The sequence below is a fragment of the Hyperolius riggenbachi genome, chromosome 3 (genome assembly GCF_040937935.1).
Source record: "Hyperolius riggenbachi isolate aHypRig1 chromosome 3, aHypRig1.pri, whole genome shotgun sequence".
Lineage (NCBI taxonomy): Eukaryota > Metazoa > Chordata > Amphibia > Anura > Hyperoliidae > Hyperolius > Hyperolius riggenbachi.
Window position 1 is genome coordinate 212875357 of NC_090648.1, and position 19655 is coordinate 212895011.

The 19655-nt window shown below is 44.0% G+C and overlaps 1 protein-coding gene across 3 annotated transcripts in view; it reads right to left on the reverse strand.

The window, feature by feature from the left end:
- The window catches only part of LOC137563335 (rootletin-like), a 149912-nt gene that overhangs the window by 112771 nt on the left and 17486 nt on the right, over window positions 1-19655 (reverse strand). For all 3 annotated transcript variants that reach the window (XM_068275673.1, XM_068275671.1, XM_068275674.1), the window contains exons 3-4: window positions 6634-6770; window positions 4606-4924 (exon numbers count right to left, since the gene is read on the reverse strand). In XM_068275673.1, coding sequence (XP_068131774.1) covers window positions 4606-4924; window positions 6634-6770 — 456 coding nt within the window. The remainder of the gene's footprint in view (window positions 1-4605; window positions 4925-6633; window positions 6771-19655) is intronic.

A 19655-nucleotide genomic window follows, 5' to 3' on the forward strand; every position in this document is an offset into this window, starting at 1 on the left:
AGGAACAAGGGCACCAAAGCAGCAGACTCACTGGTGCAGCATTTGCAAGCTTGCAAATGCTGCAATTCCGGGAGATCAGGAGAACGCATGATCTCCCTGCTGCCAGCCACCTGTGCAGCGGCCACCTTGCTCTCTGAGCACGTTGGTGTTGTAGCGTGTGGCTACAGACTTGGACAGCATTGGAGAGAGGAGAAGAGGAAGCTTCTGCACTGGAGATGAGCAGAGAAGTGAGTGATCTGGTGGCTGCTGCGGTGTGGAGGCAAGCTGTACTGAAGGGGGGGGGGATTAAGGGAGTCATCTGGCTACCTATACTGGAGGGGAAGGGATCATCAAGCTACCTATACTAGAGGGAAAGAGGGGAGGGGTCATCTGGCTACTGATACTGGAGTGAAGAGGGGAGGTAATCTGGCTACCTATACTGGAGGGAAGAGGTCATCTCGCTGCCTATACTGAAGGGGGGCGGCTGGTGACAATGGCCTTGGGCGGTAAAGAGTACAAATCCGGCCCTGATTATGCTGGGTACACACTGAGATTTTCTGGCAGATTTATTGTCAGGTTGATTATTTCCAACATGTCCAATCTGATTTCTAAATTGATTTCCGACCGATTTCTGATAGAAGTGAAGGGAAAACAGTCGGAAATCAGATCGGACTTGTTGGAAATAATCAATCTGACAGTAAATCTGCCAGAAAATCTAATAGTGTGTACCTAGCATAAGATTGTGAGCTCCTCTGAGGACAGCCAATGACATGACTATGTACTCTGTAAAGTGCTGCAAAAGATGTCAGTGCTATATAAATACATCATAATACAGAAGGACTTTAGACTAGGACTATGGTAGGATTAGAGTGTGAGCTCCTCTGAGGACAGCCAATGACATGACTATGTACTCTGTAAAGTGCTGCAAAAGATGTCAGTGCTATATAAATACATCATAATACAGAAGGACTTTAGACTAGGACTATGGTAGGATTAGATTGTGAGCTCCTCTGAGGACAGTCAGTGACATGGCTATGTACTCTGTAAAGTGCTGCAAAAGATGTCAGTGCTAAATAAATAATATTAATAATACAGAAGGACATTAGACTAGAACTATGGTAGGATTAGATTGTGAGCTCCTCTAAGGACAGGCAGTGATATGACTATGTACACTGTACAGTGCTGCAGAAGGTGTCAGTGCTATATAAATACATAATAATAATATGGTAGGCCATTAGATTGTGACTATGGTAGGATTAGAGTGTGAGCTCCTCTGAGGACAGTCAGTGACATGACTATGTATTCTGTAAAGTGCTGCAGAAGATGTCAGTGCTATATACATAATAATAATATGGTAGTACATTAGACTATGACTATGGTAGGATTAGATTGTGAGCTCCTCTGAGGACAGTCAGTGCACTGTACAGTGCTGCAGAAGGAGTCAGTGCTTTATAAATACATAATAATAATATGGTAGGCTATTAGATTGTGACTATGGTAGGATTAGAATGTGAGCTCCTCCGAGGACAGTCAGTGACATGACTATGTACTCTGTACAGTGCTGCAGAAGATGTCAGTGCTATATACATAATAATAATATGGTAGTACATTAGACTATGACTATGGTAGGATTAGATTGTGAGCTCCTCTGAGGACAGCCAGTGACATGACTATGTACTCTGTAATGTGCTGCAGGAGAGGTCAGTGCTATATAAATACATAATAGGGTAGGACATTAGGCTATGACTATGGTAGGATTAGAGTGTGAGCTCCTCTGAGGACAGTCAGTGACATGACTATGTACTCTGTAATGTGCTGCAGGAGAGGTCAGTGCTATATAAATACATAATAATAATATGGTAGGACATTAGACTATGACTATGGTAGGGATTAGAGTGTGAGCTCCTCTGAGGACAGTCAGTGACATGACTATGTATTCTGTAAAGTGCTGCAGGAAATGTCAGTGCTATATAAATACATAATAATAATATGGTAGGACATTAGACTATGACTATGGTAGGATTAGAGTGTGAGCTCCTCTGAGGACAGTCAGTGACATGACTATGTTCTCTGTAAAGTGCTGCAGAAGATGTCAGTGCTATATAAACGCTTAATAATAATAATAATAAGATGGTAGGACATTTGCCTTGGACTATTGTAGGATTAGATTGTGAGCTCTGAAAACAATCAATGCCATGTACTTTGTAACGTGCTGCAGAAGATGTCAGAGAGAAGGAGAGAATAAATACATAATAGAAAGGAGAGACAGGGACAGATGCAGGGAAATGAGGCATAAAGGTAGAGGAATGTGGGAAAGAGAAATAGAGTACATAAGAAAGATGGAGGACATGGTGGGGGAGATTGAGAGGTATAGGCACAAAGAGACAGAGCATGGGGGAGAGGAGAAATGGCAGGGAAATCTCACTAGGCCTGCTGGCTTCCTCTGTCCCATTTGAAAAAGACTTTATGAGGAAAGAAGCCATTGCATTTGGGAGTGAGGAGATGGGAGGAGGGGGGCCTGGGAAGCAAAGACACACACACTTGAAAAATAGATAAGAAACTCCAGCTGGCAATACAGCTAATTGTCTGGCGTTTACAGCTTACATTTAGGATGTACTGTGCAGGTCCTGCTTCCTCTCCCTTCCATGTGTCTCAGAGATGCACCCAGCCTGACTGCAGTCCTGTCTCTATTCACCACTCAGAGCCGCCGGTCACACTTTGAAATTGCCGGTAAGAAAGGGGCGGGAGAGAGGGGTGTGCCATAGGTAGCAGGAAGAAGAAGAACAGTATTGTACATTGCCTGCACGTCACGCTGGCTGCTCAGCTGATACCCTGTCGGGCCAGCTGCTGGTGAGACTGATCACTGCAGTCTCCCTACTGATGAAGACGCAGCCAGGGGACCTTCAGAGAGCAGAGCAGGAGAGGAAAGAAGTCAGCCCTTTCCTCTTGTGCTAGGCTTCAGCCAGCGGCCCAAAACACAGAGACAGGAGGCGGCCCGGGGGGAGACTGCCACCCATCCCCCCAGGCCAGTCCGCCCCTGGCTGGAGCTATGTTGCAAAGAAGAATGGGCAAGGATTTCAGTCTCTAGATGTGCAAAGCTGGTAGAGACATACCCTAAAAGACTGGCAGCTGTAATTGCAGCAAAAGGTGGTTCTACAAAGTATTGACTCAGGAAGCCAAATAATTACGCTCACCCCACTTTGCAGTTATTGATTTGTAAAAAAAATGTTTGGAATCATGTATGATTTTCATTCCACTTCTCACATGTACACCACTTTGTATTGGTCTTTCATGTGCAATTCCAATAAAATTGATTCATGTTTGTGGCAGTAATGTGACAAAATGTGGAAAACTTCAAGGGGGCCGAATACTTTTGCAACCCACTGTATATATACACACTATATAAACTATGGGGGAGTGTGGGAGGAGAATAGTTAATTTTAGGTGTAAGTGTAGGTATTTTTATTAAATAAAATGTGTTGTGATGTAGTTTTACTATTTGGCCACAAGATGTCCTCAGTCATTATTTCCGATTCGCGTACGTAAGGACGTGAATCAGAAGTAATGCTTGGCAATGTAACAACTGGAAGATAAAATAACGCATGCATCTAATAGATGCCAGCATTCATTGATTCACTGCGTTCCCATTCATTAATGTCCCCGCTAACCGGCGGTAACAATAGCGGGCGCCCAGCCCGCTCCCATTGACTAACTTTTGCGGCTATGGGACTTCAGATGAAGTTTCCCAGGGCGTGATTATACTGCACCTGGTGCAGTAAGTAGTTAAATGGAGTCTGAAGTGTAAATTAAATTAAAAAACAGATACTCACCTAAGGAGAGGGAAGGCTCTTGGTCCTGTAGAGCCTTCCTGTTCTTCCTACGGTCCCCACGTTACAGCGCTGGATTCCCCGTTAGCAGTCTCTGCCCGATGGGTTGGAGACGGCTAACTTTCACCGCTGCGGGAGGCTTCAGCAATCTTCGGTAGCCCGATTGCTCCCAAAGATGCGCTGCTCCATAGTAAGCATGGGCAATCATTCTCGCACAGGCACAGTACAGATCGGCCATCTTCGGGAGCACTAGGGCTCCCAAAGATTGGTGAAGCTTCCTGCACCGGTATAAGTGAGCAGTCTTTGACCCATTGGTTGGAGACTGCTAAGGTGGCATCCAGCGCTGGAACGTGGGAACCATAGGAGGAATGGGAATGCTCTATAGGCCCAAGAGCCTTCTCTCTCCTTAGGAGAGTATCTGTTTTTATTTAATTTACACTTCAGACTCCCTTTGAAATTCAGCATCCTAGTTCACATATTATTGTCAATATTATTTCAGTTTCCAATATTATTTTCTTCTGGTCTTTATCTATGATCTTTTGGCCTTCTTCAAGTGTGACTGCAAAACTCTGCCCTGCTATCTTCACAAATTGCTTCCCAGCCAGAAGCAAACTGATCACGAACTTGCTGCCTAGGTTTCTCATAGGTTGTTTTGTCTGGACCAATGAGAATTGCTACTGGCAAATCCAAATAAGGTCCATCGAGAAATCTGAATTAGACTGCTTTGCAAAGAGGGTGAGGATTTTAGCGCTGCTCATACATTGAAATCTATGTATATAATAATACATCAAAAACTTACTTTCTGCTTTAAGGCCAGTAGCTCGAGTTTTGCACGGCTCAATTCTAGCTCTTTATCCCGCTTCCTGATCTCCTCTGACTGGCCCTCCAGCTTCCCATGAGCCTCTCTCAGACGCTGTACAAGATCTGAACGTTTCTGAGCACTTTCTGAGAGAGAGGCTCTGAGGTCCATCTCTGATCCACTCCATCCCCTGCGGCTCAGTGACAGCTCCAAGTAAGACTCTTCTGGAGATTGTGTAGACAAGCGAGACAGAGAATTTCTCCTTGATATGGGAGGGCTGGATGCATTTCTAGCAAAGTCTGTAATAACCGGTGACTTACTATAATAAGAGACAGAATAAAAGAATAATTCAATTCACATTTTAGCATGATTGCAAACACTAGCGTGACATTGCATATTGCTTTACATACAGTGCAAAATTATATAAAGAATGGATCAATGTCCAGTCAGCAATCTGAAGCCTCTTACACATTCAAAGGTTTACTGCTGAATAACTAGCATGTTAAAAGTACACACATAGTCAACTAATCGTGGCAAGAAATGTTTTTTCCTATTTGTTACTTGAAGCTAATTTTTGTCAATAACAAACTTCTAAATTACTAGTTATTCTACTTATTGTTATTATGGATTTATATAACGGAGAAACATTTCGCTTTACAGAGCACATTCACTAGCCGTTTCTCAGAGTAGATCTCAGTCAAAACCCTACAACAGTCATACTCTAATGTCCTTATCATAGGCCATTTCATTTATCAAGATGGGTGCAAAGAAAACTGGGGAAAAAGAGGAGCAGTTCTCTGAGTAACCAATCAGAAAACGTATTTAATAAGTGAAAACTGACTGGTTGTTGTGGGCAACTGTGCCACTCTTTCTTCCGTTTTCTTGATATCAGTCTTAAAGGAACACTATCAATTAACATGTTTTTTTTTTAACCTGGAATTGAGAGTTCCTGGAGTGATGCTAAATAGTGATGTATACATTTCACTTGCTTATTTCTTTTGTTTACTGTATCAAATTCCTTTCCCTCTTAAATGACGGCAGGTCTGCTCAAATCTGACGGCAGAGAGAACCACGAGGGGAGGGAGAATTCCTTCACAGTACATCTGTTAAGCCTGTGTGTGCGAGAGAAAGCTCCCAGTAGGTGCAGCTGCCTGTGTCCTGTGTCTCTGACTGAGCTGTCTGCAGAGAGCAGAGGAAATGTAACTTGTTATAAACATTTAAAAATTGAATTGTTTGTGACACCACAGATTTTCATACTTTTTTTTTGCTTTCAGAGAAAAATACTCTGTAGTCTGATATGCAAAAAAAAAAAAACACTGGCTGTGCATTGAAGAAGACACCCCTTTTGAGAATGATTTGTTCCAATAGAGTTAATCCTACACACAATGAATTAAAGCGTTTCCCTTTGATATTCAACATGCAAAGTAGGAAAATGTTTACACAGCTACTTAGACATTATTTGTACATTGTTATTTTAGAACACTTGGTTTGATAGTGTTCCTTTAAGAAATCAACTTCATTTTATGTACTATGTCAGAAAGGAATGAGCTCACAGTTATGCTCGATCTATACCCCAACTCTTCTTATTATTGATTTTTTGGCACCCGAACTGTACCGTTAGATAATATATACAACAAATATAGCTGACAATAAACAGATGAAGAGCACACCTTGTAAAATGTACACAAATACAGAATAAGAACATATATGTAGCAATACCAAGAAATACTGTTATTGGAGAATTTCCTTGTTTTTATACGCTAAGTTATGCACATTGCTGTGTGACTTTTTTGCACATGGACTTTGACTACGTTGTTTTTGTTCAACTTTTAAGAGACAGGAAAGGAAAACTACCTTTCTAAATGCTTCCATATAATTAATGCTATGCTGTCACTTTACCATAGTATAAATAATGGTTTAGTCTGTGTGACTACGTCATCATTAACAAACATTCATAAACTTAAATTACTGTTATACCAGTGTGATTATTTTATGTATTATTGCATACCTGCAACATTCCAACCATACCTGTAACATTCCAAGGAATGGATGCCACGCATTGGACTTACAGATCTGGCTCTGTCAGCTTGCCGTGGGCTTGCTGGACCCCTAGTGTAATCTCTCTGTTGCCCCATCCAGCTGTCTGGTTCTATGTGCCCTGCTGCCTTTTTGGGGAAAAAAACACACACACAAAACATTAAAAGATAAAGTGCTCAAACAATTTAGATAACTCAAATCTTATCTTATGCTACCTCATGTTTGAGTGGGTTTCCTCCCACAAGCTAAAACATATTGATCAAGTAATTGGTACTTCCCAAAAATGGACCTTAAAGAGAAACTTTGACCAGGAAATAAACTTCATCCCGGTCAGTAGCCAATACCCCCTTTCCCATGAGAAATCTTTACTTTTTCTAGAATAGATCATCAGGGGGAATTTGTGTGGCTGATACTGTGGTGAAACCCCTCCTACAGTGTGATGTCACGACCATGGTCATGACAGTTTTTCTTTCTGTGAACCTTGTTGCATTGTGGGAAATAATAGCTGTTTCCAACTGCCAAGCAACCAGTATCTCCCTCTGTGCATGTGTATCCTCTATAATAAAACCCGCACTGTCGCTGCGTCCAGCAGCTGTCCCTGTGTCCCGGGTTTTTTGTTACTGCGCATGTGTGCAGTTACGGACAGCTGGACGGGACCAGGGAGCGAGGCGGGCGAGCGAGGTGGGTGGGCGGCGGTTGCGTGCGAGGCGGGTGCGCGCATGTGCACTGGCGGCAGCGGCTGAAAAAAGACCTAGAACCCATTTTTAAACGGGCTTGTGTCTACTAGTGTCTATATAAAAAAACAACCTTTTAGCCTATTGCATTGTTAGTAGGTGTGGTTATAGATAATGGCAGTTGGTGCTGTCTAGTTTTTTTCATGTATGCCAGTAGTAAAAAGGAGCATCTGTATCTGCCTGTGGCTCTATAGGAGCTCGAAATGTAATGTACCTAATAAATATAAACATTGTAGAATATCTTTGGTCAAACCAATCAACTGATTTTGGACCACACTGTACTGGCCCCTTACAGATCAGAGCCCTTTATGTTTTATTATTTAGTTTTCCACTGTGATCAATGTGATTGGCTCTCAGTGATCACAGGATCAGGAGCCATTGTAATTGGCTGTTGGCTGGGGCATGAAGCTCAGCTGTCATTAGACAGTTGAGTGTAGCGGCAATGGAGAAGTGATAGTGGCGGGAGCGTAAAGAGACGGACTATTGAAATCTACACTGTGGCAGAGATAGGAGTCTCCAAATGGTACAGATTTCAAATAGCTGTGTCCAGAACCGGTTAACCTACCAGTAGGTGTTCGGGTTGTGGGAGAAGGCCCCACAAATCTGTGGAGAACCTACTAAATCAAAACATATAACATAATTGTTGGGGCCTTTTTGCTGCAAGAGTAATAATCAGTAAAATTTAGCATTCCTTTGCTGGTTATATACACACAGCCATATATATGTAGTATCATGAATAGATTAATTAACAAGATAGCTTCCTTTATAAAAGTAGGAACGCGCTGCTCCACTTAGCTCAGTGGCCCCCACATTTCCTCACACATCCCTTGCTATGTATAACAACAAGGGGAACAACCTGGTTTGTCAGGGCGGTATACATGCGACAAAGGAATTGGATGTGTAACAGGAGTCACGTTGTTTGCCTAACACTCTATGTAGATTGTGTAAAGCCCAGTAAACTTTATGTGCAGTCTCTGAGCACATACATTTTACAGAAGTTTTGTGAATAAAGCCCAATGTGTGTGCAGTAGCAGTGCTAAACAGGACACAGAACCTAGAAGAAAGGAAGATTTTTGCTAGTAAGCACAGTTTTGTATAATTTTAACACTGACTCTCTCCAGCACTAGCTCCTAATTCTGGAATCGGAGATACAATGTGAGTTCAGTACGACTTTAAGGGCCTCTGTACACAGAGTTTTGAGTTCACGTCACTTAGTGAATGCAAACTAAGCTCAAACTGAAGATAGTGTGTAAACCTGGAAACAGGGATCAAACTGCAGCTGACCTGCAGGTAAGCTGCTGACATCCTACATTGAAACTAATGTTAAAATGTCAGCTGAACTACAGGTCCATCTGCATGATCCCTAAAAGCCATAAATGCATTTGTCAGAAGAAAAGTATGGAAGTATGCTGATCTCATTTTATAAATACTACATTTCTTGCTATAATGATTTCTAAACTGTTCACCTGTGTAGTCACCCTTGTTTTACATGGATTTAGATTGCACACGTTTGGCATACTGCACCCTGCCTGACTGGCTTTTGTATTTGCTTCACGTGGCAAGGCCTGAAACAGCATGACACATTCACACTCCTGGCTGGCTGTATGACAATAGCAGCATTGTAGATGGAAGCACAGTGACGCTGGGTGTGCATGAATAACTTGTAGCTGTGTCTGTCAAGGTGGATCACTGGAAACAACACCTGGGCCATATGCAATTACATTTTCTCCTGAGTTTTTGCCTAGGTGATTTTTTTTAAACTTGTAAATAAAATGCATTTTGAACCCCAAGCAAGCAAGAAGAAGTTATTCTAAATCAAAGATGAAAATGTATCATCTAGGAGAAAAAGTGAATTGCATATGGGGCCTAGTGTTCTGCTGGCAGATATGTAAAGGAAGACATAAGTGTATAGCAGACAGTACATTTCTGCTGTGCACCATCTAATTATAATGTACAGCAACAAGCAACTAACTCTATCCTGGTAGATGAAAATCATGCTTCAACGATATTTATTCTCTTTTTAAAGGGAATCCGAGGTTGGGTTCTAAGAATGGTATCAGCACACAGAGGCTGTGTCTGCATATACTGCCCAGCCTCTGTTGCTATACAGTGCCCCCCCCCCCCAGGCCCCCCTGCGCTCTGCTGTCCCCCATAAATCAATTGCTGTGCTAGTGACACGCAGCGTGTCGCAGTCGGCTGTTTACCTTTGGTATTGTCACTCTTGCCGCTCCCCCGCCTCCTCTAGGTCCCGCTCCCCGCCCGCGTTCCTTCCCTCCCCGCTGATTGGAGGGAAGGGACGCAGGCGGGGAGCGGCGACCTAGAGGAGGCGGGGGAGCGGCGAGAGTGACACTACCAAAGGTAAACAGCCGTCTGCGACATGCTGCACATCGCTAGCACGGCAATTGATTTATGGGGGCAAGCAGAGCGTGGGGGGGGGGGGGGGCACTGTATAGCAACAGAGGCTGGGCATTATATGCAGACCGAGCCTCTGTGTGCTGATAGCATTCTTATAACCCACCTTGGGTTCTCTTTAAGCAATACCAGCTTCCTGGCTATCATGCTGATCCTCTGTCTCTAATGCTTTTAGCCATAGCCCCTGAACAAGCATGCAGAAGATCAGGTGTTTCAGACATTATTGTCAGATTTGACTAGATTAGCTGCATGCTTGTTTCTGGTGTTATTCAGACACCGCTGCAGGCAAATAGATGAGCAGGGCTGCCAGGCAACTGGTATTGTTTAAGAGGAAATAAATATAGCAGTTTCCATATTCTTCTCACTACAGTTGTCCTTTAAATCAAACTCATGTGTCAACAGAATAACATGTATGCAAATAAAACCCCATTATAGGAGGTACTGTTATTTTAAATATGATTCAGTTGTTTCAGTTATGTGAAATCTAAATAACACGCTGCTCTGCTGGAACACAAATATAGTGTAGACTGAGAACTCCCTGGAGGCAGATCAGGTTTTCTGACAACAATATCTGGTCATTCAGAAGATCTCCAAATTACAAGCATGGGAAAAATAAGTAAATTAAAGCTTTGTAATTTTTTAAGCATAGATATCAATATCCATCTTTTCATCCATACAGTAAAATTCTAGGATACCTCTTTCAGCATCTTTCATTGTGCTCTAAGGCTGAACTTGGCCAGGCATGGGGTAGGGTAGCATTAGTTTGAAATCTGTAGTAGACGATGTTCTGAATAGTGTAATGAGCTATATCTAGTTGTTTGCCAACTTTTTAACATTATTTTCCAGATTTAGAAGTATCTTTCTGACGGTGTCTATTTTATCTAGGTTTGGTGATATTACACACTTCAACAAGGCAAGCAATAGCAAATCAGAATAAATGTTTGAGGTTTCAGTAGTGGTGGCCATACACTAAAGACATGTTTAAAGAGAAACTGTAACCAAGAATTGAACTTCATCCCAATCAGTAGCTGATATCCCCTTTTCCACAAGAAATCTATTCCTTTTTTCAAACGGATCATCAGGGGGCTCTGTATGGCTGATTTTGTGGTGAAACCCCTCCCACAGTGTGATGTCAGCGCCTCACAGCTCTGAGGTCCTGACATCACACTGTGGGAGCCTTGTTGCATTGTGGGAAATAACAGCTTTTTCCACCTGCCAAAAAAGCAAGCAGCATCTCCCTCCAGTGATATAACCTGCCAGCAGTAAAATTGTCACCATGTGATAAATGTCTGAATGTAAATCCGGTAGAGAAAAGATTTTACAATGAGCAAACACTGACTAAATCATTTATACATAATTATTATAAAAATTTAGAACTTTTTAGTACATTATTTTCACTGGAGTTCCTCTTTAATACATTAATCATTACAGTCGATATAAATATACAATCTAATGAATATTTTTTTTAAAAATAAGGACATTTTGATTGATGTTCTGTTATTTTATTGATGGAGCATTGAGTCAACACGTCCATTCTTTATCTCTTCATGAGTGCTGGCAACATGGTGGGCCATGGGCAGCAGTACAACCCTTTTAAATGAGAATTGTTCTTTTCTGTATTAACTTCTTTAAAAAGAGTGATACAAATTATATAAAAATGTATATGTGTGTAGCATATACAAGTATAACAGATTGCATTGTGTTAAATGGGAATTTACTGTATTGTTTAAATTATGCAAAATCTGCATTATACTTAAATTCTTAGAACACAGCCTTAACCACTTGAGGACCTAGGGCTTTCTACCCCTTAAGGACCGGCCACTTTTTTTCCATTCAGACCACTGCAGCTTTCACGGTTTATTGCTCGCTCATACAACCTACCACCTAAATGAATTTTGGCTCCTTTTCTTGTCACTAATAAAGCTTTCTTTTGGTGCTATTTAATTGCTCCTGCGATTTTTACTTTTTATTATATTCAGCAAAAAAGACATGAATTTTGGCAAAAAAATGATTTTTTTAACTTTCTGTGCTGACAGTTTTCAAATAAAGTAAAATTTCTGTATACATGCAGCGCGAAAAATGTGGACAAACATGTTTTTGATTAAAAAAAAAACATTCAGCGTATATTTATTGGTTTGGGTAAAAGTTATAGCGTTTACAAACTATGGTGCAAAAAGTGAATTTTCCCATTTTCAAGCATCTATGACTTTTCTGACCCCCTGTCATGTTTCATGAGGGGCTAGAATTCCAGGATAGTATAAATACCCCCCAAATGACGCCATTTTGGAAAGAAGACATCCCAAAGTATTCACTGAGAGGCATAGTGAGTTCATAGAAGATATTATTTTTTGTCACAAGTAAGCGGAAAATGACACTTTGTGAGAAAAAAAAAAAAAAAAAAAAGTTTCCATTTCTTCTAACTTGCACCAAAAAAAAATGAAATCTGCCACAGACTCACCATACCCCTCTCTGAATACCTTGAAGGGTCTACTTTCCAAAATGGGGTCATTTGTGGGGTGTGTTTACTGTCCTGACATTTTGGGGGGTGCTAAATTGTAAGCACCTCTGTAAAGCCTAAAGGTGCTCATTGGACTTTGGACCCCTTAGCGCAGTTAGGCTGCAAAAAAGTGCCACACATGTGGTATTGCCGTACTCAGGGGAAGTAGTATAATGTGTTTTGGGGTGTATTTTTACACATACCCATGCTGGGTGGGAGAAATATCTCTGTAAATGACAATTTGTTAATTTTTTTTACACACAATTGTCCATTTACAGAGATATTTCTCCCACTCAGCATGGGTATGTGTAAAAATACACCACAAAACACATTATACTACTTCTCCTGAGTACGGCGATACCACATGTGTGGCACTTTTTTGCACCCTAACTGCGCTAAAGGGCCCAAAGTCCAATGAGTACCTTTAGGATTTCACAGGTCATTTTGAGAAATTTCGTTTCAAGACTACTCCTCACGGTTTAGGGCCCCTAAAATGCCAGGGCAGTATAGGAACCCCACAAATGACCCCATTTTAGAAAGAAGACACCCCAAGGTATTTCGTTAGGAGTATGGTGAGTTCATAGAAGATTTTTTTTTTTGTCAAAAGTTAGCGGAAAATTGATTTTTATTGTTTTTTTTCACAAAGTGTCATTTTCCACTAACTTGTGACAAAAAATAAAATCTTCTATGAACTCACCATACTCCTAACTGAATACCTTGGGGTGTCTTCTTTCTAAAATGGGGTCATTTGTGGGGTTCCTATACTGTCCTGGCATTTTAGGGGCCCTAAACCGTGAGGAGTAGTCTGGAAACGAAATTCCGCAAAATGACCTGTGAAATCCTAAAGGTGCTCATTGGACTTTGGGCCCTTTAGCGCAGTTAGGGTGCAAAAAAGTGCCACACATGTGGTATCGCCGTACTCGGGAGAAGTAGTACAATGTGTTTTGGGGTGTATTTTTACACATACCCATGCTGGGTGGGAGAAATAACTCTGTAAATATACAATTGTGTGTAAAAAAATCAAAAGATTGTCATTTACAGAAGTATTTCTCCCACCCAGCATGGGTATGTGTAAAAAATACACCCCAAAACACATTGTACTACTTCTCCCGAGTACGGCGATACCACATGTGTGGCACTTTTTTGCACCCTAACTGCGCTAAAGGGCCCAAAGTCCAATGAGTACCTTTAGGATTTCACAGGTCATTTTGCGGAATTTGATTTCCAGACTACTCCTCACGGTTTAGGGCCCCTAAAATGCCAGGGCAGTATAGGAACCCCACAAATGACCCCATTTTAGAAAGAAGACACCCCAAGGTATTCCGTTAGGAGTATGGTGAGTTCATAGAAGATTTTTTTTTTTTGTCAAAAGTTAGCGGAAAATTGATTTTTATTGTTTTTTCACAAAGTGTCATTTTCCGCTAACTTGTGACAAAAAATAAAATCTTCTATGAACTCACCATACTCCTAACTGAATACCTTGGGGTGTCTTCTTTCTAAAATGGGGTCATTTGTGGGGTTCCTATACTGTCCTGGCATTTTAGGGGCCCTAAACCATGAGGAGTAGTCTGGAAACGAAATTCCGCAAAGTGACCTGTGAAATCCTAAAGGTACTCATTGGACTTTGGGCCCTTTAGCGCAGTTAGGGTTCAAAAAAGTGCCACACATGTGGTATCGCCGTACTCGGGAGAAGTAGTACAATGTGTTTTGGGGTGTATTTTTACACATACCCATGCTGGGTGGGAGAAATAACTCTGTAAATATACAATTGTGTGTAAAAAAATCAAAAGATTGTCATTTACAGAGGTATTTCTCCCACCCAGCATGGGTATGTGTAAAAATACACCCCAAAACACATTGTACTACTTCTCCCGAGTACGGCAATACCACATGTGTGGCACTTTTTTGCATCCTAACTGCGCTAAAGGGCCCAAAGTCCAATGAGTACCTTTAGGATTTCACAGGTCATTTTGCGGAATTTGATTTCCAGACTACTCCTCACGGTTTAGGGCCCCTAAAATGCCAGGGCAGTATAGGAACCCCACAAATGACCCCATTTTAGAAAGAAGACACCCCAAGGTATTCCGTTAGGAGTATGGTGAGTTCATAGATGATTTTTTTTTTTGTCAAAAGTTAGCGGAAAATTGATTTTTATTGTTTTTTCACAAAGTGTCATTTTCCACTAACTTGTGGCAAAAAATAAAATCTTCTATGAACTCACCATACTCCTAACGGAATACCTTGGGGTGTCTTCTTTCTAAAATGGGGTCACTTGTGGGGTTCCTATACTGCCCTGGCACTTTAGGGGCCCTAAACCGTGAGGAGTAGTTTGGAAATCAAATTCCGCAAAATGACCTGTGAAAACCTAAAGGTACTTATTGGACTTTGGGCCCTTTAGCGCAGTTAGGGTGCAAAAAAGTGCCACACATGTGGTATCGCCATACTCGGGAGAAGTAGTACAATGTGTTTTGGGGTGTATTTTTACACATACCCATGCTGGGTGGGAGAAATAACTCTGTAAATGGACAATTGTGTGTAAAAAAATCAAAAGATTGTCATTTACAGAGGTATTTCTCCCACCCAGCATGGGTATGTGTAAGAATACACCCCGAAACACATTATACTACTCCTCCCGAGTACGGCGGTACCACATGTGTGGCACTTTTTTGCACCCTAACTGCGCTAAGGGGCCCAGAGTCCAATGAGTACCTTTAGGCTTTACAGGGGTGCTCACAATTTAGCACCCTGCCCACTTGCCAGGACAGTTAACAAACCCCACAAATGACCCCATTTTGGAAAGAATACACAACAAGGTATTCCATGAGGGTAATGGTAAGGTCATTGAAAATTTTATTTTTTGTCACAAGTAAACGGAAAATGACACTTTGTTAAAAAATAAAATAAAAAAAAAATTCTGCTAACTTGTGACAAAAACTAAAATCTTTTATGAACCCACCGTGCACCTCACATAATACTTTAGGGTGTCCTCTTTCCAAAATGGGGTCATTTGTGGAGTCTGTCCTGGCATTTTAGGGTCTCTGCAATCATTACATGTATGGCCAGTATTAGGAGTTTCTGCTATCCTCCTTATATTGGGTATACAAGTAATGCACTCTGGGCTGAAAGGAAAAATGAACGGCAAACATACCTTGCTCCACATCAATGGCAGATCTTCCTCCACATCAATGGCAGTGATAACCTCAGGAGAGAGACACCCCATGCCACCCTGCACTCAGGGTGAGCCACCAACTTATGTGACTGGGCCTCAGAACTTTAGTATACAGCATTATGCCTGTAGGATACAGCAATATGCCTGCCAATAGAGATGACTCTTTGTGGCATTAAAGCATCATCATAGGCCCAAATCACATATAAACCGGGGGTGTCCACACTCAAGGGAAATTCAAACATGCCGTCTTATATCGCCAACCCAGGACAGATCAGCAATATCAAGCATGGAAACCGATCCTTCTTGCCACTTTTATGCTTACCCGTTTGGTTTTCAAGCTTACCTCTCCTCTCCCTGCGACAATGTGCGAAAGACCACTGAGTGTGTGCCTACTCCTGTGTCTGGAGTTCCCTAGGTTCTAATAGTGTACCTGCTCGTGGTACCTCTCAAAACACGGCCCTACGCATAGGCCAGGCTGGTCAGGACAGCGGGGACAATAAAAATTGGTGTCATTCCTTCTTCCAGTCCTGCTGCAGACACGACAACGTTTTCTTCGGATGCGTTGACCTGGGGCACACGGAATCTGATAGGCGTAATGCCTACCATGCAGTCGGCTAGTTGCATCTGGGGGGGGGGGCCTGGCACCTCCTGGATACAGGATGTCCAGAATGATCTGTTCCTGAAATTGGAGGAAAGATCCAGTTCTCCCAGCCTTACTGTAGAGAACAAAGCTGTTGTAAACTGCCAATTGAATCAGATAAAAAGACACTTTCTTATACCAGCGTCTTGTTTTCCGGGCAATTAAATAGGGCGCTAACCTCTGGTCATTGAAGTCCACCCCTCCCATGTTGACATTATATTCGTGGACGACAAGGGGCTTTACAATGACCTTAGTTGCCCGTTGAATTTGGACTGTCGTGTCTGTGTGAATGGTGGACAGAAAGTAAACGTCCCTCTTGTCCCTCCATTTCACCGCGAGCAGGTCTTCAGTACGCAAGGCGGCCCTCTGCCCCCGTTGAAGTCTGGTGGTAACGAGCCGTTGGGGGAAGCCCTGGCGACTAGGCCGCGCAGTGCCACAGCATCGGATTCCTTCTAACTTTAAGTGCTGAAAGAGGGCCACACTTGTGTAATAATTGTCCACAAAAAGATGGTACCCCTTCCGGAACAAGGGTGACACCAAGTCCCACACAACCTTTCCACTGCTCCCCAGGTAGTCAGGGCATCCGACCGGCTCCAATTTTGAGTCTTTTCCCTCATAGACCCTAAAACGACATGTATAGCCTGTGGCCCTTTCACAGAGCTTATACAGTTTCACCCCATACCGGGCGCGCTTGCTTGGGATGTACTGTTTGATGCCAAGGCGCCCGGTAAAGCGTAAGAGGGACTCGTCTACGCAGATGTTCTGTTCAGGGATATAAGCATCTGCAAATGTTGAGGACAGGTGGTCTATGAGGGGCCGAATTTTGTGGAGCCGGTCATAAGCAGGGTCTCCCCTTTCATGACAGGTTTCGTCGTCGTTGAAGTGCAGGAAGCGCAGGATGGACTCAAATCGTGTCCTGGACATGGCAGCAGGGTACAAGGGAACATGATGTACTGGGTTCGTAGACCAATACGCCCGCAATACATTCTGTTTCATTAGTCCCAAGTGAAGGATAAGGGCCAAAAAGATTTTAATGTCGGAAACTTGGACTGGTTTCCACCCGAAAGGCTGGGCATACATGCTCTCCGGGTGCTCGGTGATGAATTGTGTGGCTTTACGGTTGGTCTCAACCACAATTAAGTCCAAGAGAACCTGGGTGATGAACAGCTGCAAAAAGTCTAGGGCCGTTCCTAGATGAGCTGTCGCCACCTGGACTCCAGACTGGGCAGTGAAAGGGGGCACTACGGGTGCGGCGGAATCAGGGGATTGCCAATCTGGTTGTGCCAGCACCTCTGGGAGTCTATGGGTACTACGGGCCCGTCTTCTTCTTGGTGGCTGCGACGGGGGTACTACTGCACTTGCCACCGTACCAGTTTCGACTTCCATGCTGACGCTCACCACTTCGCCAGGGTCTACAGAAGTACTGGTACCAAGTCCAGGAGATGCTGCGCTGCTGGTGCCTGCCTCACCAAGAAAACTATCAACAGCGCTAGCACCACCCTGCTGCCCTTGAGGCGGATCCTGCGCCACCTGCGGTCTAACGACTTGGGGTCTGGTACGCCTGGCTCTAGCCGGGACCATAGCCTCGTCATCACTATCGGTCAGGGAACCACTGCTTTCTACAGGTTCAAATTCGGACCCGGAAGATTCGACGGATGATTCTTCCCAAAAGAACTCATCCGACTGGTCCATGTACCTGTATACCTCGTCATCGGAAAGCCCCCTTCTTGCCATTGTGGATTGCTAAATTTATGGGGTTTTCCTCCGAGACTACCCAGAAAAAAAGAGCACCTACCTAGCAAAAAGGGAGTATTTGAGAGGTATTGGGGTTAAAGGAAGTGGGGTCTCAGAGGCAATCAAACAATCACGGGACAATCAAATACAATTACAGCACAATCGACTCCAATCACAGCACAAGCAAATCTGATGCACTCGGAAGGTGGTAATTGGGTGTGGTGGGGGGGGGGGGGGGGGGAGGGTAGGGTTGGTGTGGTGGGGTGGGTTGGGTGTGGTGGGGGGAGGGTTGGGTGTGGTGGGGGGGGAGGGTTGGGTGTGGTGGGGGGGAGGGACAATCGAAGCCGATCACGGGACAATCAAATACAATCGCAGCACAATCGAATACAAGCGCAGCACAATCAAATCTGATGCACTCGGAAGGTGATGGGGGGTGGTGGTGGGGTGGGGGTTGGTGGGAAGTGGGGTCTCAGAGGCAATCAAACAATCACGGGACAATCGAAGCCAATCACGGGACAATCAAACACAATCGCAGCACAATCGAATACAAGCGCAGCACAATCAAATCTGATGCACTCGGAAGGTGATGGGGGGTGGGGGTGGTGGTGGGGTGGGGGTTGGTGGGAAGTGGGGTCTCAGAGGCAATCAAACAATCACGGGACAATCGAAGCAGATCACGGGACAATCAAATACAATCGCAGCACAATCGAATACAAGCGCAGCACAATCGAATACAAGCGCAGCACAGTCAAATACAATGCACTTGGACGGTGATTAGGGGGGGGGGTCTGAGGGCGATTTGAGGGGGTGGGGGGTTGATCAGGAGCCCGCACGGGGCAGACTGAGTCCTGATCTGATGAGAGGCAGACACAGGGGGTTACTGATCGCAGATCAGTTAGTGATCGCTGGGGAGGACAGATGTAAACAAAGAGCAGGGGATGTAATCAGGAGGGGGGTATGAGGGCAATCGAGGGCCTGGGCAGGTGATCGGTTACCCCCGCGGGGCAGTTAGGGTCTGCTCTGATGGGTGGGGGTGCTGAGGGGTGATGGACAGGTGATAGACAGGTGATCAGAGGGGGATCAGAGGGCGATCAGGGGGTAAGGTAGCTGTATACAGATGTATACAGTATACAGGGGGGTAGTCTGGGATGGGGTCTGGGGGTGATCTAAAGGTAGGGGGGGGGATCAGGGGTGACTAGGAGGCAGTTAGGGACCTAAACTAAGGGGCAGCGTCGCTAGTTAGTGGCAGGTGGGGGGGGTGGGGGTTTTGCAGGGGTGCAAGGGTGCTAGGCAGGGGTCTGCTGGGGTGATCAGGGGGGGTATGAGGCCTGGGGTGGGTGATCAGGGGGCTGTAAGGCAAAAAAAGGCTGTGTGCTGGGTACTTACAAAGTGCTTCCTCCTCGCTAGTGGTCTCTGCAACAATGAGACCACGAGGCGAGGAGGAAGCACGTATAAGGCACTTTGTTTACTTAACAAAGTGCCTTATACATTCTGATTGGCTACAGTATCGGATTCCTCCGCTCGCCGGCTCTGCTAAGTGGCCGGCGAGCGGAGACAAAATGCCCAAGTAACGATCCCGGGCGGAGGATCGCGTCACTGATGACGCGATCGCTCCGCCCATGCCCCTACAAGGACCGCCGCCAATTGTCAATACGGCGGTCCTTGCGGGGTGCACTTCCCGGCCGCCAATTGTCAATACGGCGGTCGGGAAGTGGTTAAAGCGGTATAAAACCCTGACATAATATTTTTTTATATGCCATACGGTTAGCATATTTGCTTTTGTGCATAAGTATTATTGTTCATTTAGAAATTATACGTTTCTAAAGT